We start from the raw sequence: 25,030 nt of genomic DNA on the forward strand, positions 1-25,030 counted from the left end.
CCACCATTACAATCTAAAACTGATTCTTCGTCCTTTACGCTCTGCTGGACGCATTATTCTTCGTCCAAACCATAATTGAACAGATAGAGCTCACGAAACCGCCATGGGCAAAGTCGTCGCTGCTGTGGGATTGTCCCATGCTCCTGGTGCCCTCGCCTTCCCCGAGACTGCTCAACCAGACGTCCGCCAGAGGACCGAAGATGCAACTCGCTCGCTCGGCATCTCACTTGAGTCGGCGCAACCCGATGTGATTGTCGCCTTCCTCGACGACCACTTCGAGAACTTTTTCCGCAACCTCTGCCCTTCAGTCATCATGGGTGTTGCCGACGAGCACGTCGGTCCAGCTGACCAATGGATGGAGACTCTCCGCATTGACAAGAAGACCATCTTTCCTGGTGCTCCCATTCTGGCTGAGAAACTCTTAGACTCTCTCGTGGAGCAAGGGTACGATGTCGCTCGGGCTGGACCTTGTGAGTATGGCAACAACCTCTTGATGCCGTGGAAATTGATGGGTGTCGAACAATCTCTTGCCGGCGTCCCCATCATCCCCGTCTTTATCAACGTCTTTACACCACCCCTTATCTCATACAAGCGGGCATACAACCTCGGCGAAGCCGTTCGACACGGCATCGAGACCGCTTGGCCCGAAGACACAAAAGTCGCCTTCCTATGTACCGGTGGTCTATCCCATTGGCCTCCGTACTGGAACCCAATTCAGGGCGGAGACCCGCCGACAGACCCTTTCCTGAAGCGTATCAAGCGCTACCAAACCGAGGGGAAATCATACCTTAAGCAGGATCCCCGCCTGTTCGTCGACTTTGACGATTACGAAGTTGAAATGGCCAAGAAGAACGAATACCCTCTCAACTCGAAACATCCCCTTGTGAACTGGGATTGGGACCGGATGTTCATGCAGAAGTATTCGGCTGGGGATATTGAATGGATGAAGAAGTTGACCTACGAAGAGGTCGAAGAAGAGGCCGGCCACGGTGGCCATGAGGTGCTGAACTGGGTTGCTCTCCTGGGCGCCATGAAAGGTGCCCCGAGCAAGATGTTGTTGTATGAGCCCGTGGTTGAGTGGATTTGTGGCATGGTCTACCAGGATTTCTGTGTCACTGAGAAATTCAACTGAAGGACGTCTCCATGAAGAACTGGATTGTTGATACGATACCCGGATGAAATGGTTTGGGGGGTCCTGGGAGAAGTGAACGGGCTTGTTAAATTTGCTAGGTTCACAACTGTATGCTCGTCGCACTAAAGACTGCAACGTTTCACGATCAGATTGAAATTCCTCGCTTCCAAGTCTCTGCGACCGTTGATGTGTAGAGTGCCTTGGCTATAAGGTGTATGGTATCCCTCTGTTTAGTCCTCCTCTCCTCTCGCAAAAGCTAGCCAGCTTCGTTTGCTGCTGCTGGTATGAGGGAGAGTACTCGCGAGACATGCTCGAGACACGATGTAGAGAGCCACTACATATCCGTTCATCTTTGTGGGTGGAAAGAATCCTTGCACCATTGAGCTGGAACCGGCATTTGCGTAGCCTCCATCGCTTGGAGCTTCAAAAGTCTGGCGTGGCGCATCAACATGTCCGAAGCTCCCAGGCTTTCCTATGCCGTTGGCCTAGCAAGAGGAGTCTTTGAGCGGATGGTTCTGTGTTTGTTCCTTCCCATGCTATCAGATAGCTCTCCTCCTCACCCGAAGGTTTTGGCGGCTTCAATCTTCTCCAATGAGGCGATAATCTGAGCCGGCACGTCGTTGTGGCCGCTTGTCGGCCTGCTCAGTCCCGTCTTGGGGACCTTTGCGTCGAAGGCGTCCTCTTCCTAGCTTTGTGCACAGGTGCACTATTCTCTGTCGTATATTTGGCCCAGCATTTTCGCCCTCGCCCGGCTTTCTGACCCTCTCGGTCGCGCTGAGGTACGGGCTTGTAATGCAGTATTCTAGAGGCATGGTCCAGTGCGGCAATAAGCCATTATGGTCGCCTCATTGCCGTGTGTGCCCGCGAAGTCGACGTATTGAAGGGCTTGTAGAATAGAAGAGCTCGGACATATGGATATTTAAAGTGCCTATGACACTTGTGTGTCTGTTGAGTCGCATATGGAGTGCGGCTTTTGGTCTGCGCTGTGCTCCGAAGACCAGTGAGAGTCGCGGACTTGACTACAACGGCTATCGACCATGCAGCTACCGTGATGTACGAAACCAGGCAATTGCAGCATTATACCTCGAAAGTAGCGAATCAACACTTTTACCCAGGTCTTGTATGGTGGATACCCTTCTATACCACGTGCTCTTTAAAGTTGTCTTCAATCTACAAGACCGGGAAGTAGATGGAGATATTCTTGGGGTTGAAGGATCCAGTCGGAAGCTCTTGATATCCCGGTGCCTTGATCGCGGCTACCGTGAATCCTGAGTGGGCTCGGTTCACAAGAGATGCCATCCTGATCCTAGTGGTCCTGTGAGATCGAGTCTCATTAATGGACTGACAGCCCTATTTCTTCTCATGTTTCTGTCTGATAATCTCGTCGTACTGTAAATAGGCGCCCAGCATAACTTCTGCACTCGCCGCACAGCTGTGATATGATAAGTCAGAGAGTCTCGACTGCAGGAAAGGGAAGTGCACTCACTCTTCTGGCCGGCTGTATTCGGCAGGATTGTGGCTCACGCCGTTTCTGCAACGGGCGAAGATCATTGCGGTAGGGACCTTCTTTGACGTGTACACACTAACAAACCACGTCTCAGCGCTCAATGTCCCAGCCATAAAAGACATGCTGTGCTTACCTGTCGTGCCCTGCTCCGCTGACGATTTCGTGGGAGCACTCATATTGTTTCATCGAGGCTCGAATGCAGTCTTTCATCTGTTCGTCGAAATATGTGGCTGGAGATTCCCAGAAGGGGTTCATCTCCATAGCGACTCCCAGCTCCTTAGATATCTTCTCAAATCTTTCCCGGCACAGTCGTTCAAGCTCTGTGACGCCTTCATCTTCGGGGGACCGCAGGTCCAGATTCATGCTCACCTCGCCCGCGATGGTATTGGTGCTCTGGGGAAGGGAGTTGATGACCGCAATAGTTCCCCGGGCTCCACGTGCGGCGATTTCAGGGGTGGTGACCACCTCGTTCACAGCCACAATCATCTTAGCAGCGGCCAGCAAGGTGTCGTTTCGTCGATCCATGGGCGTGCTGCCAGTGTGCGCCGACCGGCCTCGGAGATTCAGCTGATACCATCGCATAGACTGCACCGATTTCACGAGACCCACTGGCTTCTGAGCCTCGTCCAGTATTGGACCTTGTTCAATATGAACTTCAAAGTGTGCCAGCAAAGGATTCGCTTCATACGAGCACGGCACATCCCCCACGTAGCCGATGCGTTCAATCTCCTGCTTGAGGGTGATTCCCTCTGGATCCGCCACGTTTTGAGCGTACTCGGTGGTGTAAACACCTCCCCAGACCCCGGAGCCCAGCATCGCCGGAGCCCAGCGCGCTCCTTCCTCGTCAGTCCAGTTGATCACAGCCAGCGGCGCATACGTGGTGATGTTGTTCTCATGTATCACCTTGAGAACCTCCAGGGCGCAACAAACTCCCAGGATGCCATCATACTTTCCACCGGTAGGCTGTGTATCAAGATGTGATCCCAAGCCAATCGGCGGAAGGCTGTTATTCTGGCCAGGTCGAATGGCGAAGATGTTGCCCATCACGTCGATCTTGTGCGTGCAACCGTATTTGGCCGTTTCGGCAATGAACCAGTCACGAACCTTTTTGTCGTCGTCGTTTCCAGAGAGTCGGTTCATTCCACCATCCTCGGTGCTCCCCCATTGGCAGGAGAACTGTAGGGTGTCATTCATCCGCTCCGCATTGGTGTGAAGGTTGGCGTACGCCGAGCTTAAGGATTGGGCGATCATGGTCGTGATGATCTTTTTGTCTAGTATACTGCAAGTCGTTTATTGTTGTGCAGGGCTGTGGGAAAGACCACTGTTTACCTATTGAGCAACGATCTTTACTCTGCGAGATACATCTTCTACTCTGTGAGTAGAGATGAAGTCGGTACCTTAGCGATCGAGGCGGTGGGTGACGCTAGCGTTCTCCTCCAACGGTGGCCACGCTCATATGCGGACAAATAGCGGCAGCTGTTATCGTATCCGAGTCGGCCATCCACCGGCCGAGGGTAATCATCACAGGAGACGCCGGCCAGAGTATGTAAGCAAGCAGAGAATACCCACTACCCACAGTACCTACATACTAACGGAAAGGACACAGAGCTTGGCGCCGGCACTAGGACTCCGATCGGAGTACCCGGCGAGGCTTCAAGAACCAAGCGCCATCGCTCTTCCATGTGCAAGACTGGGTCATCCAGACAGCCTGCAAGGTGTGCCGGACCGGACTCGCGGAAATGACTGATCCTGGAGCGGCACCCGCATGCACCAAATGCAGGTCGCATAGAGTCAAGGCAGGAATCCCCGCTCACTTACTATGGAGTATGGAGTCGAGTCTATCTCGCCACTAACACTGGCTCTGCAGTGCGACCGTCAACGTCCGAAATGTTCACGATGTCTCCGGATCGGTCATGACTGTCAGTATCCTGTGCGCAATCCGGCCAGGGCTTATATGAAGTAAGACAATGCTCTCCACACCCCACATCAGGCTTCAAGTTGACCGTTACTGGGCAGCTATGTCCTTGATCTCGAAGCCGAAGTCGCCCATCTTGAACAGGAGCTGAGAGCAGCGGAAGTCGGTGGTCATGCCACCTCATCCATTATATCACCCCAACATCATGATCATGATGATTCAGAAACTGTTCCGGCAATGGTGCAAGACAGGGACGGGGTGCATCCAGAATCCACAGGTCCGACGGACGATCCTGTTCTCATGGAATTGCTCATGGGGGAGACCTCTCCGCTCTCAGCACATTCCGAAAGCTTGATAGAAAATCTCTTCTCGTCCACCGACACCAAGGAGAAAGACTCTGTGCAGTCACTGGTCGACGATATCAGGGATGCCTCGCTCTCTGCCATGGTTGTTCCCGAGACAACCTCCTCCCAGGACTTCTACCTCCGACCCTTGATCCTGAGTGCCACTCTCCCCGTCAACACAGCTTCTGCTAAACTCCTTCCCAAACCGCTCCATCTACCACAAAAAAGCATTGCTGAAAAGGTCTTCTCGAAATTTCGCCATGCGGTTCTCCCCGATCTTCCTTTCATGAGTGAAGATGCCGTTCATGAGCACTTACAAGCGACCTACCACTCTGACCCACCCCATTACTCCATATTCATCACAGCACTCATGCTGGCCACGACGGCCGTCCATATCTCTCCGGGCTCCGTGGTTCAAGCATCCAGTCTCCAGCGAACGGCGATCGTACACTTGGAAACAGCATTTGCAGCGATAGCCAACCCACAACCACTTCGAGACCTCGAAGCTTTGGTCGGGCTGGCATACTATGCTGCTTTGGTCGGCGACGACTACTCCGATCCATGGGCCTTGAGCGGCGTCGCAATGCGTGTCTGTGTTGATTTGGGCTTGCATAAATTCGCCGAAACCGAGCAGAAGCGACGCCTTTTTTGGTCGGCCTTTGCCCTGGACAGAAAGATCGCGGTCGCTCGCAATCTCCCGTTCGGGATTCCCGACAAGGCCATCTCTGCAGAAGTAAGTGTCCTATTGATCTCTTGGCCTTTCTGAGCTGTATTCACCGTTTCTACGATACATAGTTTCCCTCGTCGACGTCTCGTCCTTTCAAACTCTATACGATCTTATCAGAACTCTCATGTATGCGGGGAAATCCAAACCTCGAACGATGTCGCGAAATTCGTGTCGAGTTGGCTGAATGTGTGCGCGCCTATCGATTACAACAGCAACTCACACATCACCTTGAGCGTGATATTGCCCTGACCACAAGGCTATTGGCTCGGTTGACATCTGGGGATTGAAATCTCCAGCTAACATACAAGTATCTCTATTCATTGGCACGAAGACAACCCATTACAGCGACTCCCTCTTATTAAAGTAATAAATGAGCTGCCGTCCAGAGCTCAGTCGAGCGTGTTTAGAATCCTGTGATATGCTTGATTTGCTTTTGCTTCTTCGAGGCAGCTTAATGTGATCACCGAGACACAGTAGTGGCGTAATTGATGTAGTACTGCGACCAAATATGCATTCTTACAGTATGACAGTCCGGAGTACAGAAACACCGAGAGGTTGTTTAGTCCGTCAACGTATGTAGCTTTGACATTCTGGCCTTGCACTAGCCTCCTACATGGTATAAGACTACCGAAAATCCGGCGAGGCACTGTCTTCAGCCAGTATGATTGGTTGCAGCCCACCTGTATCGCTAGTGAAGAGTAAGTCTAACTGATGAGCAGCGATAAGGTCTCGAGTAGGTGGTTATAGACCGACCGGCCACGTGCCTCCCCACCGAAGCCACGGTACAGGTAGCCGTGGTGGCCTCCTAGTATCTCGGCCCCACGAGGGGCGAGAGCCAGGCTGAGCGCTCATCCGCTCCCGCGAGCCGGGGGTGAGTACAGGTCGGCATCACTCTAATGCTAATCCGGGGTGAGCTGGGCGTCACTTTACCTGATCTGGCAACCTTTCTCAAGGGACTGTTCGAGGCGCCGGAGGCTGGATTTCAGAACAATGCTCATATCTCTTACTACAAATCGTCGAAGCATCCGAATGTCAAATTTTTGAGGACAATGCACGCTCATCAAGATGCAATCTAAGGCCACTTCTAACAGCGGTTGCCACGAAGTCCTCTTGCTCTTGCTTCCCTGCAATGCAATTGACGAATTCACCGCGAGCATTTCCGCCAGATATCCCGGGGTTGTGGTTAGATGGTACAACGTGGCTTCGCCGACGTGAGCCTTGTTCAAGTACGAAGACATTTCACGAGATGTCTGGGAAGGCGTGACTCTCTTGTGCAGTTATCAGCTCCCGGAGGCGCAGCTGCTGCCACGACTGAAGTTTGTCCAGCTCACCTCGGCCGGATCGGATCAATGTGTCGGGAACCCTTTATTTGAAGATCCAGCAGTCACCTTCTGCAGCGGAAATGGAGTACATCCATGAGCGCCATGACGCACGTTCGGCTTGTGTATAACTGACAAGGCCTAGCCCTCAGATTGCCGAATGGGCGATTGCCAGTTGGTTAGGGGTTCAACACCATTTTCGTCGTTATGAGAGGCACATGCTTGACGAATATTGGGAGCCTGCTTACCAGTCAGGAACCGAGACTGAAGACTCTTCTGGTATGAAGATGTAGGTTTCAACTTCCACGTAACGTTTTGAGTCGTTCTTCACCTGACCCCAAAGCAGGGGTATTCTATGATACGGCAGCATCGGTCGACAGTGTGCAAAGCTCGGTAAAGCCTTAGGAATGGACATCGTGGCTTTCACGATGTGTGAAAAGAGGACGCCAGAATCCCGCAAAGACGAAAGCTACGCGGTACCGGGAACAGGGGACCCTGATGGCCTTATTCAGTCAAAATGGTTCCACGGAGCAACAAAGGACGACCTAAACCGTTTTCTTGACCAAGACCTAGATCTGTTGGTTGTGAGCTTACCACTAACGGATCTCACCCGCGGTATGATCGCTAAAGAGCAGTTCCAGATCCTCGCAAAGAAGAAGACGTTTCTCTGCAACATCGGCTGGGGGCCTCTTGTGGTGACGGCTGACCTCATCGATGCGCTGGAGAAGGGGTTGGTTCGAGCAGCGGCGCTGAACGTGACGGATCCAGAATCATTACCAAAGGGCCATCCACTGTGGAGGGCACCGAATCTTTTGTCACGCCGCACGTGAGTTGGAAGTCAATGCGGTATTGGCGACGGATACTGGACATCCTAGAGATCAATTTACAGGCTGTCGCTGGGGAACGGCCTTTTGTAAACAAGATAGACAAAACTCTCCGATATTAGCAATCCATACATAGTATTAGTATTGTTGTCGGATCAGAGACAATATGATGTAGGTCCTACTACTACTTGGCAGGACTACATAGGTAGTTATCATACAGCATGCTCGTGGCGGTCATATCACTGAGTTAGCACTAAATCAGGTAGGAGGTACCCACCGTGTACCCATTGATAGGACTAATTACATACAGTAGTGATATACTAAAGCAGCGGTGCCAAGGCTGGACTCAATCACGTGCACATCACCCATCGCTATCAGACTCCGCCTGCGGCTCGGAGACAATTCCATCATTCCAAGTTTGCCTCACCGCAGACAACCCGATACTCATCTGCTTGAACCCCATATACACAACTACACCCGCACCCCGTGGTTTTGCGCTTCGCTGCAGCCATCATGGCGACCCCGGACATCGAGCAGATGAACAAGCTCCGCAAGAGTCTGGGTTTACCGTTGCTGAACGTAAGTGGACAACCTCCACCAACCTCTGAAGGACCAACATTCAAAGACCATTCTGCAAGCGACGACAGCGATCAAGAACCCGCGTCGACCTTGGACACCCGCGAGGCCGCGGGGTATGAGAACTACCAAAAGTTGCGGGAAGAAGAGAGAAGACGCGTCGAGCGGGAAAGACGTAAACAACAAATTCAAAAGGCCCGAGATGCCGCCGCCAGAAATTCGAAGCTCGAAGGGAAAGGATTAGGAGACGTTGATGATGGAGCTGATCTGGACGCGAAGACCTGGTTGAAAACCCAGAAGAAGAGACAAGCACAGATTGAGCGGGAACGGGCAGAACGCCTGGCTCGAGAGCTGGCAGAGCGGGAAAGAGAAGCCGGGCTGGAATATTCTGCCAAGGACCTCGCTGGTGTACAGGTTGCACATGAGATTGGCGAGTTCGAGGATGGTGATTCGGAACAAATTCTGACACTGAAGGATACCGAAATTGCCGCCGGTGATCAGAGCGACCAGGAGGACATTCTGGAGAGTGCCGACCTTATCGCCAAGGAAAAGCTCAAGGAAAAGCTCGTTCTGAAGAAGAAAAAGACAGCCTATGACGTCAATGATGATTCGGAGCAAGGCGTTTTGTCGCAGTATGACGAGAAAAAGCGGAAGGCCTTTGCTCTGGACGGGCAGGGCGTGCTGCAGGACCGGGATGCTAAGCGGCAGCATATTGGTGACGTCCTGAGGAATACAGTCAGTCTCGACATCTTGAAACCAGAACCGGTTTCAGACTATATGGAGATCAAGATGAAAAAATCGAAGAAGTCGAAGAAGACGTCCAAGAGGCAGAGGATTGCTGGTATCGACGACGATGATATTTTCCCTGCACAGAATGACACTAACAACGGTGATGCTATGGAGCTTGATTCGGACAGGCCGGCTCCTGCCAGAACTCGAAATACTGAAGACCATCTCAACGACGACGATGATTTGGCCAATGCGCTTGCCAGAAACCGTGTAGCCGTTTTGAAAAAGCAGAAGCGGAAGCCGGAAGACATCATCAAGCAGCTCAAAGAGGAGGAGGAGAGAGACCATGCCGAAGCTCAGGAAGAGGCGAATGCGGGTCTGGTGCTTGATGATACCACCCTGTTTCTGGACAATCTGTCCTCACGGCCGAGAGAGGAGGAAGTCGAACGGAGGATCAAGAAGTCTGTTGAGCAGCCCGATGGCCACAACCCAACCGAAGGCGAACACGAGGGAGAAGATCATCCTATGGGTGAAGCATACAGCGGGATTGAGAACGAAGAGGAGCTCCTCGATAGACTTAAGCGCGCACGATCTACGCTCAGTCCGGACGTCCCACACACTGGACTCGAAGAGGAGAAGACGCTCGACCAAGGTGTGGGTGCAGCACTCAGCCTCCTTCGACAACGAGGAATCCTCAAGGATGGTGATCCAACCGACAAAACGGAGCTGTACAAGGCTCGACAGACGTTCATTATCGAGCAGAGGTTGCAAGAGGCTGAGAATGAGAGACTAGCGCGGATGCAGCGTGAGCGTGATAGGCAGTCGGGAAAACTGACGGGCATGTCGATGAAGGAGCGAGAGGAGCACGCTCGGTGGCAAAACACTCAACGTGAGCATCACAGTTCGATCCAAGCTGCTGCGGCCTTCAATCGCGAGTACAAGCCCGACGTCCAGATCAAATACGTCGACGACGACGGCAGGATGATGAACCAGAAAGAGGCCTTCAAGCATCTCAGTCACCAGTTCCATGGTAAAGGAAGTGGCAAGTTGAAGACGGAGAAACATCTCAAGAAGATCGCGGAGGAGAAGAAGAGAGAGGCCGCCAGTATACTGGATAGTAGCCAGTTGACAGGCATGAGCAGCGCCCAAGGGACTATGGGCAAAAGGAACAAGCAGGCTGGAGTGCGATTGGCTTGAGTGGTTATTCGAATGATGCTCTCTCATTGCGGTGCGCCACAGCTATTTTCGCTGTCCATCATAGTGTCTGTCCTATACTGTAGGTATGGGAGGCATCACGTAAGAAGCTAACGGCCCACGACTTCGTATTACACGGTGGCCGTTTGCATTAAAGTGGAAGAGCCGATCAAGGGCGGCTGAACGCAAGATATCAAGGGCAGTACTGTCTTGTACGGAGCTCCAAGGCAATTGCTTCAAGATTCACTTTTGATAAATGTCCTACCCACCTTAGGTTTCCTACCCTAGCCAGCCCTTGAAGCCAGAAGTACGTACCTGTAGCCTAACACTAGCAGGCTGCGATATCGGAACTCCCCAATACGAGCGCCCCGGGACCCCGACTGGTGCCCTTAGCCCCCCTGACACAAGCTTTCATATCGGACGGCACTGCGCTGCGCCCTTTGGAGATTCTGATACCCCAAAAATCCCCGACACTGCAGTGCATGTTGTGACTCGCCGGAGCTTTAGACGACGCAACCTTTTTTGTTCCATCCATCATTCTCTTGTTGTCGCATCGTCAACAGGAAGGATTCCTATTTCGTTCATCCTCACGTCTGTCTCAGATCGGCTTCTCTTGCACTCTCCCTGCGCAGCGTACTGCGATTCGGCCCTACAGAAAACTCCCTTGTACTTCTGGCATCATGCTCTCCACCCTCCGACCAGTCGCTCGTGCGGCCGTCCGGCAACGACCAGCGCAGATACAAGTCAAGGCCCAGGCCATCCGCATTGTCAACGCATCGACATGGGCGCAGGTCAAGGAAGGACCTCCTGACGCCATCTTGGGCATCACCGAGGCATTCAAGAAAGACTCGTTTCCGGAGAAGATTAACCTGGGTGTGGGCGCATATCGTGAGTCAACTACATCCATGCTGTTCTATATCTATCCTCTTGAACCATACCACCTGAATACTTCCTGCGATTGCAAACTCCTAGCAGACACATGCACAAGTATGATCTAAGCGGTCTCTGACATTGTCCACAGGTGACGACAAAGGCAAGCCCTACGTCCTTCCCAGCGTCCGAGCCGCCGAGCAAAAGATTGTCTCCTCCGCCCTTGACAAAGAATATGCTGGTATCACCGGTGTGCCTACATTCACCAAAGCCGCTGCCTTGCTCGCATATGGGCCCGACTCAAAACCGCTCGAGGAAGACCGGATCGCCATTACCCAGTCTATTTCAGGAACCGGTGCGCTGAGAATAGGAGGTGAATTCCTAAACCGTTTCTACCCCGGCGCGAAGACAATCTACATCCCTACCCCATCGTGGGCCAACCACAAGGCCGTCTTTAATGATTCGGGTCTCGAGGTCAAGCAATACAAGTACTACAACAAGGACACCATCGGGTTGGATTTCGACGGTATGGTGGCAGACCTGAAAGCAGCTCCCTCTGGATCCATGATTCTTCTCCACGCCTGTGCCCACAACCCGACCGGTATTGATCCCACCCCGGAGCAGTGGCGCCAACTCAGCGACCTTGTCAAGGAGAAAGGCCACTACCCTTTCTTCGACATGGCCTACCAGGGCTTCGCATCCGGCGACACTGACAAGGACGCATATCCCGTCCGTCTGTTCATCGAGCAAGGCCATGGTCTGGTCCTGGCTCAATCATTCGCCAAGAACATGGGCCTGTACGGCGAGCGCGTGGGTGCCTTCAGCATTGTCTGTGAGTCGCCTGAGGAGAAGAAGCGTGTCGACTCGCAGATCAAGATCCTCGTCCGTCCTCTGTACTCCAACCCTCCCGTCCACGGTGCCCGTATTGCCAGCGAAATCCTCAACAACCCGGAGCTCAACAAGCAATGGCTGGGTGAGGTTAAGGGTATGGCCGACCGCATCATCGAGATGAGAGCACTCCTGAAGAAGAACCTTCAAGATTTGGGCTCAAAGCATAACTGGGATCACATCACCAACCAGGTAAGATACTCACCACGATCTGCCCTGTCCGCCAACAATACTGTATTGCTTTAGTGTTGATATTAACCTGGGTTTTTTGGTCCTTAGATCGGCATGTTCGCCTACACCGGCTTGACACCTGACCAGATGGACGCCTTGGCCAAAGAACACTCCGTCTATGCGACCAAGGACGGCCGTATCTCCGTGGCTGGCATCACTTCCGGCAATGTCAAGAGATTGGCAGAGGCAATCTACAAAGTCACCGGATAAGAATTTGGCATTCCTGAGCAGGATCGTCAGGTGACGGCCACCAAATGGCGCAACAGTATCGAGGCCAGACGGCGATGGGGTTCGGTACCGCAAGGTCAGCAGCCAATATGCACTCTTGGAGAGTGGATAGAGTCTTCCTTTTATCTCGTACCTGCTTTGGGTAGAGGGGGACGGGTAAGCTCTTCTGCCAGATGTGTCATAGCGAGTCCTAGGCGGGTTTGTCTAGAGGCAAAAGCTTTTCCGTTTTCTCGAAGATGATTCTAGCATGTGGATGGAATGGACTGGCCGCATCATAGAACCCTTCGCATAGAATGTGGCACCCGTATTTCCGTCAACCATTCCTAGGCTAGATGGTCGAACAGAGAAGAAAAATCTCAGCCAGGCATGTGGCAACGACAGCGATGTTTTTATCGAGATTTCTGTCGGTGTACTGGGGGAGAAACGTAATTCTGAGCATGTCGAGCGCTTCCTAACACGTAGAACTCGTCAGCCATGCAAGATGGTACTTTTCTTTCACTCGGGGATCCCCATGCTACGATATCTTCAAGGTAGAACAAGCTATTGGCAAGCAAAGAGCATGTCAAGGTGATGCATAACTCGATATAGAGTGTGAATGTAGCTGCAATATGCGATGGTGACAGACTCGATGGTCGACGTGTGGACAGGGATTGCGGGCTTGCTATTCTGTACTCGGGCGTCCGATAAGGCCAACCTCTATCTCAGCCGCAGATTTTGCCTTGATATGTGTTCCGTATTTCTCCTTTTTGTGGCATGCGATTTTCCGACACGTTGTTCGGTTCCGGCTGAGCGTCGGGACACTTACCTGTCGCCCAAGGCATGTCCACAGCATGTTGCACAAGAGAACAAGAGCCCTCTAGGCTGAAGGTATGGATTAACAATCCTTCTGCAGCCGCAGTCTGCAGTCCTTCCTCTTGGTCTGCATGTAGTGGGTAGCTATCAGACAGCATGCATGAACCGTAAACTATACGCACCTACCTGTAATCGTGATCAGTTCGGTATAGTTTCGGAGATACTAAGGTAGTACCGTTTGGTTCCAGGAAAGCTGGAACCAGTACACTGGGCGCAGAAGGTATCAGGCGACTCTTTTTTGCTTCTTCCTGCGCCATACGCAGTGTCCCTCGGAGCTTCAAGGAGTTGAAGAGAGTAGACAGACAACAGTCACAATATTCAGTGGCCGGGGTCTGCTCGTTCTCTTAGTGTAACATGTCCTCTTCGACCGGCATTCCTCATGGGAAGCCCGGTGACCTCTGCTCGTATTCTCCTTTCACAATGCAATTCAAAAGAGCCGGGCCAAGTGCGTAATTGATAACATGCTCAACGGTGTTGGGCCCGGGACGACTGACAAAGTATAAGAGCAGGGGTAAAATGGTGGACGTGGACAAATATGCTCTCATGTCGCCATCCTAGCGAGCTAGGCCTGGACGAGGGTGGCAAGCCGACCTGGTGCGAGCTGCCCGTTGACATCATTTGCTGCCGGGCTTTCTTTTTGACCCCTTCCATAGTCTCCATCCTCGTCTTGAAGTTCAAATGCGGAGCCTATCTGCATGAAGATGTCTAAGCAGGTTAAGCACACTGCCAGCTGACACTCACCGAGTCCTCTGGTTCATAGCGACTATATATCAGTGGTGCTGGATGTAAGGCTCATCTCGTCGCTATGGAATCGAGCGACCCCGACGTAGTGAACAACGTCATCCCGCAGGTCAATGTCCTCAGACTGGGGGCCAACACTTGACGTCGCATGTAAGAAACGTGAGCCTCGAGATCTCTGCCGGAGTTTCAACAACAAGACGATGTGTTCTGCCTTAGGGCTCGGTGCCAGGGGCTGCATGTGGTGTGAGTGGGCATTGCTGGAGTTTATTTGGTTTGCTGCAAGAGCGCCGTCAGCTTCCCATTCCATACAATACCAATGTCGATCTGTCTTGTTGCCGGGAGGTAGGTGTAGGGGATTTTCTCGTGGGGCGGGCACAAGTACGGCAGCACCGCGTTTTGCGCCAATGTCGTGCTCTGCAGGGGCAGGCCTCGCCGATGGAAGTGCAGGATGAGCCGCGTGCTGAGCAATACATTTCTCACGGCCATGGAATGTTTCTGTGACTTGCAACAATTGCACCTCCCAGGATGGTAAATCGAGGTCGTGGGTGTGATGGGGGGTCAGCATCAAGGATGCAAAGGAGAGTCCAGTATATTCGTAAGGGCATGTCCACTCAATTGACCCCACGCAGCGAGGCACTCTGTGGCAGAAGTAAGCCAGCTAACCGCAGACCGATTGTAGGTCTGGCAGGATGGATAGCATAGTCGGCGGATGAAGAGCAATTTGAGATATGCAAACAACGCGCCACTGTTCGAAGGTATATCAGTGTATGCGTGCAAAGTTCAGTCTCATCGTCTCCGGGTTGTCAGATGGGCAGAAGAGTGCACCCCTAACCCTCAGCCTGGCCTAACATCTTCAACGTTTCTCCGCCTGGAGAGCATTCTTTTGCAACCTAATAATGGTGGGATGGGTCCCAACTAATTACAGGGTCCTGCTGCTTCTCGTCCGCGTGCCACCACTAAGTACTCCCAGCGAGCGCTCGTCACGATGGGCACCCGCTTGATCCCCACCCAATGTCTCGTATCCGGAGTCCTCAGAGCGGTCAACTCGGGTTGATCTGCGACAGCGGAGGAATATCGTAGGTTTGACTCGCTCGCTCGCGACAGAAAGGAAGGCATATCGCAGACAATAACGACTATGATCCCACATATAACATGGTTAGGAGGAGCCGCTTGAGCCGATTTGGGCCCAGGGACCCCTGCGATGGGACGAGGATTACTGTGATAGGGTCTGGCACCGAACGTATCGGGCAATCCTAGTCGCGCATCAGTCATGGGCTTCTACAGAGTAAGCTCTAGGTTCGACCAGAGAGCAGCCTGCAGTCCCGTCGACCCCGCCTCAAACCTGTTCCTAATGTCATTCGTAGTAATCAATCAGCCTCAAAAGCCAGTGGAAAGGGCGCCGAGCTTGGTTGCTGCTCGTCTGAGTTAAGTTCACCTCGGCCTTGCAATGAGAGTTTGACAGCTGTAAAAGAGTGGACTCGAGGACATGATAGCAGTAGCAGGCAAATAGCAGCGGCCGTAACAGCAAATGTTCTGATGATGGCCATAGCCATAGTAAGGGTGATAGTGATACGTAGAATTTATGTGCTCTGAGGCCCCTGCGATGATCAGCAAGCGACAACATCGACTTTGTCCTAGACAGTGAAACCGTACGTCACTTCCATTTTTGGGGGCGAGGGAGCAGTGGCAGGGGACCTTTTCATTACTACTAGCACTACTACTGTCAACTAGTAATTTAGTAGAAGCAACTACTACCACTCAACCACACTGTCCACAACCCTCTGCTGCTGCTCGACTACGCACTGCGATTACTACAGACTGACTGCGCTCCTCTACACAACTCACCGTCAACGCACTGCGAGAATCTCTTCCATCTCAACAAACAAGAGACTCGCATTCCACTTGGCAATATTATTGTTTCCTCTACACAAGCATAAGTGCGACATCTTGGTCTGCGCTGGGCGATTGGTCTTCTGCTTGACAAAAACATCTTCATCACATTGCCGATTGCTTCATCAAATTTCCTGCTCAGTGAAACCAGCGTATCGCTGGTTGAAAATCGGAGGTGGGTGGCTTCCAGTCTCATTATTTGATACCAGCACCGAGAAGGAGACAGACACTGGTGTCGAGTCACTGCTCAGCCCTTTGTCCCGATAACTGACAAGTTGAGGACAGACAGTAGACTGTTGCCGAAACAATCCTTCTCCTCACCTTCGATAATACGATAACACGTCTTTACCTTCCTTGCTTTTGGTGCGGTTCACTTCATTAATATTCGGACCGTCGCAGCCAGAGGACTACCGATCCCTGGCAGAAATATCACCCTCCCGGGTATTCGCACAACACATTCCAGAATGTCTGAAGAGGTGAGAAACCCGATACGTTGGCATGGGTATAATATATTCCACGGACTAAGATATCCGTTGATGATAATTGCAATGCGGATCCGATACCTGAGCATGAGGACAACGCTAACCTGGCTTGTTCGCTCAGGGAGATTTCGAATTCGGCGACAATGTCGACAAAGCTACCTTCGAACAAATCCTTGACATGGATGAAGAGGACGAACGGGAATTCAGCAAGTCAATAGTGTTCGGTTTTCTTGAACAAGCAGAACAAACATTTACCAAGATGGATGCTGCGATGTAAGTTGACCACTGTGTGCCACCGCGCTAGTTGATCGCATCCACAGTGCATAGGATAGTGCTAACATTGCGCCTTTCACAGGAAGGACAAGAACCTGGCGGAACTCTCAAGTCTGGGCCACTTCCTCAAAGGCTCCTCTGCCACGCTGGGTTTTACCAAGGTGAAGGATGAATGCGAGAAGATTCAACACTATGGACACAAGAAGAACGAGACCGGCGAATCCGACGAGCCTGACGAAGACAAGTGCCTTCGGTTGATCGGGGAGAGTATTGCTGAAGCCAAGCGGGCTTATGAAGTCGTCAACAGTCTCATGAAGCAGTTCTACGCCGAGGCCTAGCTGCCTGGTCACCACTATTTCCACCAGTACGACGCGACACGACTTTTGATAAAAGTACAGTTTGTATCCGAAGGGGCGCTTGTGATGTCGGGTGAGCGACATTCTGGGGTTGATTACGACGACACTGCTTTTCCACCAGATATGCGATTGCATGAACTAGCATGGTTGACTGCCTGTCACAAAGATCCGCCGTTGTTCCACGCGATAATAGACCAGTGAATGGAGACTTGATGCTTTCCACGGTTCAGGCTGAGGATGGACCGACAGTACAGATTCTTTGCATCATCTTAAGGCTAGGAATGAAATGGGAAGTATGCAACGAACTTCCTGCTTTGCTTTGTCCGTTAAAGCCATTTCTTGCTTGCATGTCGTGCTTGGATTTCTGATATTGCGTCTGTTTGCTACTTCTCTCCCGTTGCGGACAAGGACACTACTGCTGTGGGTGCCATCATGCCATTTAATCCCGGTTGACCTATTCATACAGAGAGATGGGTTTCCTAGTCTCGCTCTCTTGCTGAAGCGGACTGTGAGTTCCTGGACTTTTAGTATTGTTTGATCAAACACATATGACAAAAGGATCAACAACTTTAGAATCTAGGACACCGTTCAGCTCAAACGTTGCCTTCCGCGCACCACTAACAGCCGAAACCAGGCCGAATTCTCTTCACCTTTCACCTACCGTCCAATATCGTCGTCATTCTCTCCCCTCGGCTCCCTGCAACGACGTTCCAGCTCACATCCCACGTCCATAGCTAGTCGCAGTCAGGGCCACTCGTTCACAATCTATCACCGTCGGCCTGTTTCCCATTTTCCTCCTCACCCCGTCCATTCAACGGCGCTTCACGAGAACTACTAGCATTGACATGAGACAGATTGTTGTCAATCCGAAATGGAGGACGGGCAGCATCAGCGTCTTGGCGGGCCTCCCGCGCAAGACGTGGCCCATACAAGCTGGTGCGACCAAAATAAGGGCTGCGCGATTCGTAAGGAGGAGCAAGATGATTGTTGGTGCCACGCGTCTCAAGCAAACCCGGCCCCGGACTCCCCAATGCGGGTAGTAGACCTGCAGCAGCCGTTCTGAGGCGGTTGCCCGGATACTCTTCGGCATGAGTGAAATGGAGGGATTGTGGCATAGCCGAGAGAGAATTGGCGCGGCTGTGGTGGCTACCTCGATTTGGCGTGGTCGGTCCTCCCGCTCCCGGCCCAGGACCGTGTCCGTAGGACTGCTGTGCATGGAGGGACGACAGGGACGCATGAGCGCTGTGGCCGGGGCGAGAAGGACTTCCACGACGACGGGGACTGGCGAACGGTGGAGCGAGTCGAGGGCCGCCAAAAGCAGGTGGTGCCGCGAAGCCGTTGTGGCCAGGGTTGAGGTTCATGCCCATGCCCATGTTCATGTTCATGTTCGCCGGTGAACCGCGCCCATACTCAAACTCATATTCAGGCCCCAACCCGTGTCCATGTCCATGCCCGTACCCATACCCGTTGCCAGCTCCAGGACCATGTCCATGTCCATGGCCATGTCCATCTCCATATGCAAAGCCTGGCGCTGGTACGTTTGGCAAGCCTGGTGGGAAACCATATCCGTATTCGACCGGTGGCGTGCCCGACCCCATGGGACTCGGTCCTGCTGGGCTAGGATAACCGATCCCAAATGGAGTGTTTCCTGGCTCGCGGTTGTTGAGTCCATATGATACAGGGAGGTATGTCTGGGCAGCGCCCTCATTTCTGGGTCTTGGCCCTGGCTGTGCATGCGCTGGTTGTTGTGGTTGAGTTTGAGTTTGGGTTTGAGCTTGAGCATTTGGCCGACCCGACACAATGTCTTGATACCCCTGAAAGCCATCTCGATATTCAGTCGGGATCGGATCGAAATCATCGTCCATCACAATCAATGCTCGGACTTGGTCTTCGGTCAACGCGGCCCGCGGGTTAAGCGGTGTTGGCGCTTGTCCTTGTCCTGGTGCTGGCACTGGCGCAGGCACAGGTGCAGGTGCAGGTGCGGGTGCACTGGAAGTGCCTGTCCCTGTGTCATCTCTGCTTTCAGTAGGAGTTCCTGTCTCAGAGCCTCTGCGTGGAAACATGGTGGTTGTGAGATCTTGCCGATCAGGTTGTGCGTCTGGGCGATTGGTAGTGGCCCTGGTGGGAAAGGTTCTGGCCGTGTGTGCTGTGCTATCGGCACACTCCAACAGTGCCTTCGCCGTGGGAGAATTCAGGAGATCCAGTAGGAAGGTTCGCGAAGACGGCGATGCCGTAGCAGGAGGTCCTAATGGACAAGGCGCTGCGGGTGCTGATGGTTGCGGCAGTGGTGATGACGATGATGGACGAGAACCAGAGGGTGATGATGGTAATGGAGGCGAGTGTATCGGTGGGGGCGGAGGATGGGAGTTTCTCGGGTTCGATGGTACCGACAATGTAAGGCTCGTAAATTGTTTTGGAGACGATGGTTCAGAAGGAGAAGAGTCTGCGTATTTATGTTTACACGTTGAATGTGAATGCTCGTCAACTGCTTGGGCGTGTCCTGGACGCAGTGACGGTGACAAAGGTGGTGTCGCTGCTATCGATGCTGGCGGCCGCTGTTGTTGACGTGAAGACGGGGCTGCTTCACTGTTGTCATTGCCTGGGACTTCACCTGTCGATGGTTCTGGGGAGGGCTCCCGACGGGCAGTTGTTGAAGGCGCCGCTGAATGATGGTCATGATGAGGCACTGCCTGCGACAGCGGTGTACCGCCGCCTGGTGACGACGAGTCACTGCCACTGTCACTGCTTGTGTCTGTATCTGATTCCGATTCTGACGTTGAGTTTGACGCTGGTTCTGATTCTGTCGTGTGATATATCGACGAGGTCGTCGCCGAGGTGCCTCCAAGTCCAAATAGGGCCAACACACGGCGTGCGCTCGATTGTTGATCATGATCCTGGTCAATGAGTGGGAATTCGGTGTCTGTTGGGGACGTATCTGGTGTGAAGAACTCGGTGTCTCCGGACTCACTGCCTTCCAACTGACCTGGTCCTTCTGCTGCTGTTGCTTCTGCATTTCGGTTCTCAGCCTCGTCTCTGTCTCCGTTTTCTCGGTCTTGTGCCTGTTCATCTTCGTTGTTGCAGCTTTGTTTGGACTCGAGTTGTTCTTGTTCCTCTGCAGTATCCATGCCATCGGATTGCGCGCTGACAAATGAGTGTGTCGAATTCGAAGCAGCACGAGATGAGCTGGACTGCTGGACTGCTGGACTCTGGTTCTTTCTGGAATTTGTACTGCCGGAGCAGTTTCCCCAGGTCGAGCAGCTGTGCCTTGCATTTCTTGCGCCAGTGCACGGAATTGCTCGACGACAGACTCGCGGGGCGGAAGCGAAGCAGGGGAAATTCGACGGCGCCATGGCCGTGATGGTGGTGGGATCATGACACCCAGCAGATGACAGAGAAGACTGCAGCGTAGTAAGTTTGCAATAGGAACCACTCGGTTCAGCAGGACATAGGAAAGGGCGCTCGGCGAGAAGTGCTAGATCATTTCTCCAAACCTTTGAGGGCAAGTTATAAGCTCAGAGACCCTCGATGACCAGGTTCTCAAGTCAATGCAAGACCGATGAAGAGTGAGTGGTCGGGAAGTAGATCAGAAGAGAGAACAGTAAGGGCGGCAGAAGAGAAGATAAACAGCCATCAGATAACGCGGTTCGTTACAAACGGCACGCTCAAAGGATGAGAGGCTCATCTTCTTTCATGTTCTGCTTTCTTTGCGCTCCGTTTCCTCATCGCATGGCAATGGCGAAAAGGGTGATTGGGTCTATTCCCGCGCAAGGCTCTGCTGCATGGCTGCGTGCCCCTTTACACGCAGACACTCCGACGTGTGACGCCACCACAACGAGCATTGTTGAAATAAAAACATGGAAGAAAGGGAAGGATGGGTTCAAGAGGGCCATTGCAGATGGATCCAGTCCGTCAACATAGGGCAAACCATCACATTTGTGTTTGGTATGCATGTCTGAACCCATTGATGATCGCTTGTTCAGTGCAAACAGGGAATGGCAACATCCACGTCGGGGGTGCTGACTCAGCGCTGCAAGGCTGCCACCGCGAGGCTGAGACAGGGGAGTGGGGAGACAAAGGGCAATGAAAATCTTGCAGGCGTTGAATGCCGAACAGTCGTGAACACTACCCATGTCCAACAAGACCAAGTCAGTGGTTCCAACTTGGGCACCAGAAATACCACGAGCATTGAAAGGAAGACTGTGTCTGCTTTGAGATGGCTCCAATCAAGAATGCAGTCTGCAAGCAAACAGAAACACGCAGGTAGTCGATGGTAACAATGAAAATGCATGGAGAAGGGCAGGGGTAGACTTTCAGACTCGGCAAGAACCTTTACCCTGATGGCAGTGCCACGTAGTATATGGTAATATTATCTCCATGAGGTATCTTCCGATCCAGGCATGAGCGTGTCTACTCGCTATGTAAGTCGACACTTGTTAAATAATGAATAATGAACAATCTGCTGCTGACTCTGAGAACTTCAATACTTCGGATGCTTACCGATGTTCTATGACTGGAAGAAATGGTACGTACTTGTCCCTCCCTCCACCTCACCAGCAGAAAGAATACTCTATGGATGCTGTGACAAGCAGCAGTGGACACTGTCTACTGCCCAGGGGCCAACAGTAAATGGATGGAGTGGACACTATCCAACCACGATTCACAGAACTCACTACTTTACATAGAAGGTGGTCCACAAGGCCACGAATGAAGCCCACGAATCCACCTGCCAAACAGTCTTTTAAGTTTCAAGTTTTTGATGTCAAGTCTGCAGGAGCTGATTCTGTCGTCGTATCAGACAACACCCTGCTCCAGCAGCAGCTCCATAGAGCAGCGCTGACTAGCTCGGCACTGGGATTTGACAACCCATCGTTCATCAGGGGGAAAAGGAGACAACGGAGGACAAGAATAGTCAAGAGGAGGATGGATCCCTTGAGTAAGCGGGCCAAACGATGAACTTTCTTCAGTCTGCACCCCGTAGAGAGATCCACCGGATCGTGTGGAGAGCAGGAATGACTTGCATCATGCAGGCAAGCAAGGAACCAGGGGGGGTAAGCGAAAGCCAGGCTATAACCGAGACATCGCCATCCACATCCATCGTAGAGACTAAAAGAATTGTCCACCTCCTTCACTCCCTCCTTTCGTCTTGATGGATTGCGGGTCTACAGGAGTGCGAGTATGAGGAACACTCACGATGGTCTAGATCGAATGAAGATAGGGAGGGAGGTCGCTAGCCCATTGACAAAAGACGTGGCCAAAGAAAGCCCTCAAACCTATACCGTACGATAGATACATCACACCACAATCTCCAGCTCACCTATCGAGCATGAGACGAAGGGGAGGGATGAACTGTACCTCACAACTAACGAACACGGAAAAATGTCCCAGACTCCCAGATCAATCCAAGAGGACGATCGGTTGAGGCTGACTAGACCAAGCAAGGATACGTCAGCAGACTGCAATGGGGCCTGGTAGGCCGTATACCACAGTACAGAGTAGACAAGATCTTGAACGGTTGATTGATTGAACGCGACAAGCGATATAGCAACTAATAGTGTTGGCGTCAACGACAATAGCCCATATTGAAAAATCATCAGGTCAACGATGCCGCCACTCCCATTCGATGCGGAAGACTCCAGGCGCCTCAGGCCCTCACACCCTTGGGGACCAATATTGCGCCTTGATCACCCTCATGTCTGTGCTTCATCCGGCTAGTAGTTTCCCAGCCACTGCCGTCGCAGATGTAAAAAGGTTCCACCCTCACCAACTCCCTCTTCTGGACAAATATCGTTTGTACAATTCCTAGCACATTTGAGTCCTGATCCACCCTGTCCTGCTTCAATTAATGAGACTCATGAAAATCATACAATCAAGAAAGGGAAAAGCCGAGTAAACCGATGACGAGCTGACAATCAGAAATGACCGTTTCGGGGTATCATGAGTAAATGACTGTTGGCGCTTGGGGGCGTTGCAACTGCTTCCGGCGCGCTCGGGAGGGTCGGACAGAGTGGAAACGGTCGAGACTCCATCGCCGCGTCGGCGAAAAAGGCGAGTGCTTGTCCTGGCGCGACAGTCGCTGCAACCGGGTCGAAGGTTGATTGTGACGGTTCCTACATCACATATCGCTCTTGCCGGTTATCCTGGACAGCTATCGGCATAGCACTCCAGTCCGCCGTAATAGGCACATGGTGCGCCATATGCGGATGCCGAGATCGCATACCATAGTCCTCCGGTTCGGTGCTCTGAGGCCGGCGGATGCTGCTGCCAGGGTAGTAGATTTGATGACCACCATAAGCCGGATCTGGATAAGCATAGTTGTCCATCGTGTTAGGGTTGGGAAGGTTTCCATTGTTAGGCGATCCCCATCCGAGAGCACCCATGTGAGGGGAAGCGCCACCGCTGCCTGTGCCGGTTGCAGGAGGCTCCATCGGCCGGGGTGGGCCATACCTGCTAGGGTGCGACGTGGTTGGTCTCTGCTGAGGCGCACTCGTATAGTTGTGAAGAGTGTGGCCACCAAGCGAGGGACTTTGGCGTGATGCATTCTGCTGGAAGTCGGAACGCATGTGCGGAGGCAATGAATGGTTTTGGGGGATGTAGCCATAATCCGAACCTTGCCGCTGCATTCCATTCGTCACAGGCGGCATTTCTGTGTTTGGTGAGACCGAAAGGTTTCTGTCGGCGGGCGAGGCCGTGGAGTGCCTCGAAGAGCCGGAAGTAGATCCGTAAATGGACTGACTCTGAGCCTGGGTGGTCGATAGTTTGGCGTTAGTCTCTGCTGCTGCTTGCTCGATGGTGCCCGTATGATGATTCTGATGTCTCGTGAGCGTCGTCCGCCGGGTGAAGGTCTTCTGGCAGTTGGCATAGGGGCATTTGTAAGGTCGTTTGCCCGAGTGAATCCTGCGGTGTCGGGCAAGTGAACTGGAATCTGAGAAGGGCTGTAGAGACATTAGCATCAGGAAAGATTTCAACGATGGGAAATTTTCAAGACTAACCTTTCCACATCTCTCGCACATGTGTGGCTTCTCGCCTGTATGGACTCTTGCGTGTACAGTCAGGGCAGACCTTTGAATGAACTGCTTCCCACATCCGGGAAAGTCGCAAGCATGAGGCCGGATGCCACTGTGTATGCGTTCTGAGAAGGGTCAGATAAAGTATTCAGACAAAAAGATGACTCAACATACCATGCCGGGCGAGGTCGCTCCGCCTGGCAAAGCCCTTCTGGCAAGTACTGCAGGCAAATGCTTTCGGCGCGCCCTCACTCTTGGGCTTTATAGCACCAAAGTTGTCATCAAGCGCATTCTGAGCCTCATGTCGAGGGATATAACTTTGCGCATACATCTGAGGGTTGTGCTGCGGTTGTCCCATCGCCCCATAGGGCATTCCATTGGGCTGTTGCATAGGATGCTGGGGATGGTGAGCCATGGGCGGGCCTTGGTTATGGCTCATGCCGTATGCGACGCCGCCGTTCATCTGCATCGACTCCTGTAGTTGACGTCTGAGCTCAGCGTCGGCGGCCGCAGCATTCCTCGCGTTCAGTAGTCCTCCGATGTCCATTCCTCCCTTAGCAGGAAATGGCGGTGGTGGTCTCAAAGCCCGCTGAATTGCAGCGCTGCTCTGAGGCTTTGTGAAAGGGCCGACGTCGAATCGGAAGTTTGAAGTCTGCATTTTTGCCGGTCAGTACAATTGATGGAGAAGGAACGATGGAGAGAGATGGGAATCAAGATATTGATGAACACCTTGGTCCTCCAGGGATCAGTGCTAAGTGGAGGATGGTCAAGGCGCGCTTCCGCATATGCTTGAGTCTAGTTGGTCCATCCGACTGTGGCAGCTGATAGGACCAAGCACAGTCCCGTTGCTCAAAAGGACCTTTTGGGAAACAAGACGTAATGGTAGGTACTCACCTAAGGCGAAATTGATGATGAACAAGATGTTCAAAAGGAAGGTAAGAAAAAAAG

General features: G+C 52.5%; 9 protein-coding genes across 9 annotated transcripts; 6 read left to right on the forward strand and 3 right to left on the reverse strand.

Moving 5' to 3' along the window:
• Positions 1-103: 103 nt before the first annotated feature.
• A1O1_07602 (2,3-dihydroxyphenylpropionate 1,2-dioxygenase) lies at positions 104-1,132 on the forward strand (the record flags this gene model as incomplete). The annotated part of the gene is made up of 1 exon (XM_007728469.1): positions 104-1,132. One exon carries the CDS (start codon positions 104-106, stop codon positions 1,130-1,132), a length of 1,029 nt encoding a protein of 342 aa, XP_007726659.1.
• A 1,350-nt stretch (positions 1,133-2,482) lies between these two features.
• On the reverse strand, positions 2,483-3,890 carry A1O1_07603 (uncharacterized protein; the record flags this gene model as incomplete). Its single annotated transcript, XM_007728470.1, has 3 exons — positions 2,483-2,564; positions 2,619-2,714; positions 2,773-3,890. The coding sequence occupies 3 exons, from the start codon at positions 3,888-3,890 to the stop codon at positions 2,483-2,485; spliced, it is 1,296 nt and encodes a 431-aa protein (XP_007726660.1).
• Positions 3,891-4,458: 568 nt separating this feature from the next.
• On the forward strand, positions 4,459-5,664 carry A1O1_07604 (uncharacterized protein; the record flags this gene model as incomplete). Its single annotated transcript, XM_007728471.1, has 2 exons — positions 4,459-4,598; positions 4,656-5,664. The coding sequence occupies 2 exons, from the start codon at positions 4,459-4,461 to the stop codon at positions 5,662-5,664; spliced, it is 1,149 nt and encodes a 382-aa protein (XP_007726661.1).
• Positions 5,665-7,351: 1,687 nt separating this feature from the next.
• A1O1_07605 (uncharacterized protein) lies at positions 7,352-7,774 on the forward strand (the record flags this gene model as incomplete). The annotated part of the gene is made up of 1 exon (XM_007728472.1): positions 7,352-7,774. One exon carries the CDS (start codon positions 7,352-7,354, stop codon positions 7,772-7,774), a length of 423 nt encoding a protein of 140 aa, XP_007726662.1.
• A 507-nt stretch (positions 7,775-8,281) lies between these two features.
• Positions 8,282-10,270, forward strand: A1O1_07606 (uncharacterized protein; the record flags this gene model as incomplete). Its single annotated transcript, XM_007728473.1, has 1 exon — positions 8,282-10,270. One exon carries the CDS (start codon positions 8,282-8,284, stop codon positions 10,268-10,270), a length of 1,989 nt encoding a protein of 662 aa, XP_007726663.1.
• Positions 10,271-10,947: 677 nt separating this feature from the next.
• On the forward strand, positions 10,948-12,466 carry A1O1_07607 (aspartate aminotransferase; the record flags this gene model as incomplete). The annotated part of the gene is made up of 3 exons (XM_007728474.1): positions 10,948-11,155; positions 11,289-12,217; positions 12,305-12,466. The coding sequence occupies 3 exons, from the start codon at positions 10,948-10,950 to the stop codon at positions 12,464-12,466; spliced, it is 1,299 nt and encodes a 432-aa protein (XP_007726664.1).
• A 4,161-nt stretch (positions 12,467-16,627) lies between these two features.
• Positions 16,628-17,060, forward strand: A1O1_07608 (osomolarity two-component system, phosphorelay intermediate protein YPD1; the record flags this gene model as incomplete). Its single annotated transcript, XM_007728475.1, has 2 exons — positions 16,628-16,722; positions 16,805-17,060. The coding sequence occupies 2 exons, from the start codon at positions 16,628-16,630 to the stop codon at positions 17,058-17,060; spliced, it is 351 nt and encodes a 116-aa protein (XP_007726665.1).
• A 776-nt stretch (positions 17,061-17,836) lies between these two features.
• On the reverse strand, positions 17,837-20,203 carry A1O1_07609 (uncharacterized protein; the record flags this gene model as incomplete). The annotated part of the gene is made up of 1 exon (XM_007728476.1): positions 17,837-20,203. One exon carries the CDS (start codon positions 20,201-20,203, stop codon positions 17,837-17,839), a length of 2,367 nt encoding a protein of 788 aa, XP_007726666.1.
• Positions 20,204-23,185: 2,982 nt separating this feature from the next.
• Positions 23,186-24,740, reverse strand: A1O1_07610 (KRAB and SCAN domains-containing zinc finger protein; the record flags this gene model as incomplete). The annotated part of the gene is made up of 3 exons (XM_007728477.1): positions 23,186-24,010; positions 24,068-24,207; positions 24,257-24,740. The coding sequence occupies 3 exons, from the start codon at positions 24,738-24,740 to the stop codon at positions 23,186-23,188; spliced, it is 1,449 nt and encodes a 482-aa protein (XP_007726667.1).
• Positions 24,741-25,030: the final 290 nt, after the last annotated feature.

Source organism: Capronia coronata (genome assembly GCF_000585585.1).
Source record: "Capronia coronata CBS 617.96 chromosome Unknown acBCG-supercont1.7, whole genome shotgun sequence".
NCBI lineage: Eukaryota > Fungi > Ascomycota > Eurotiomycetes > Chaetothyriales > Herpotrichiellaceae > Capronia > Capronia coronata.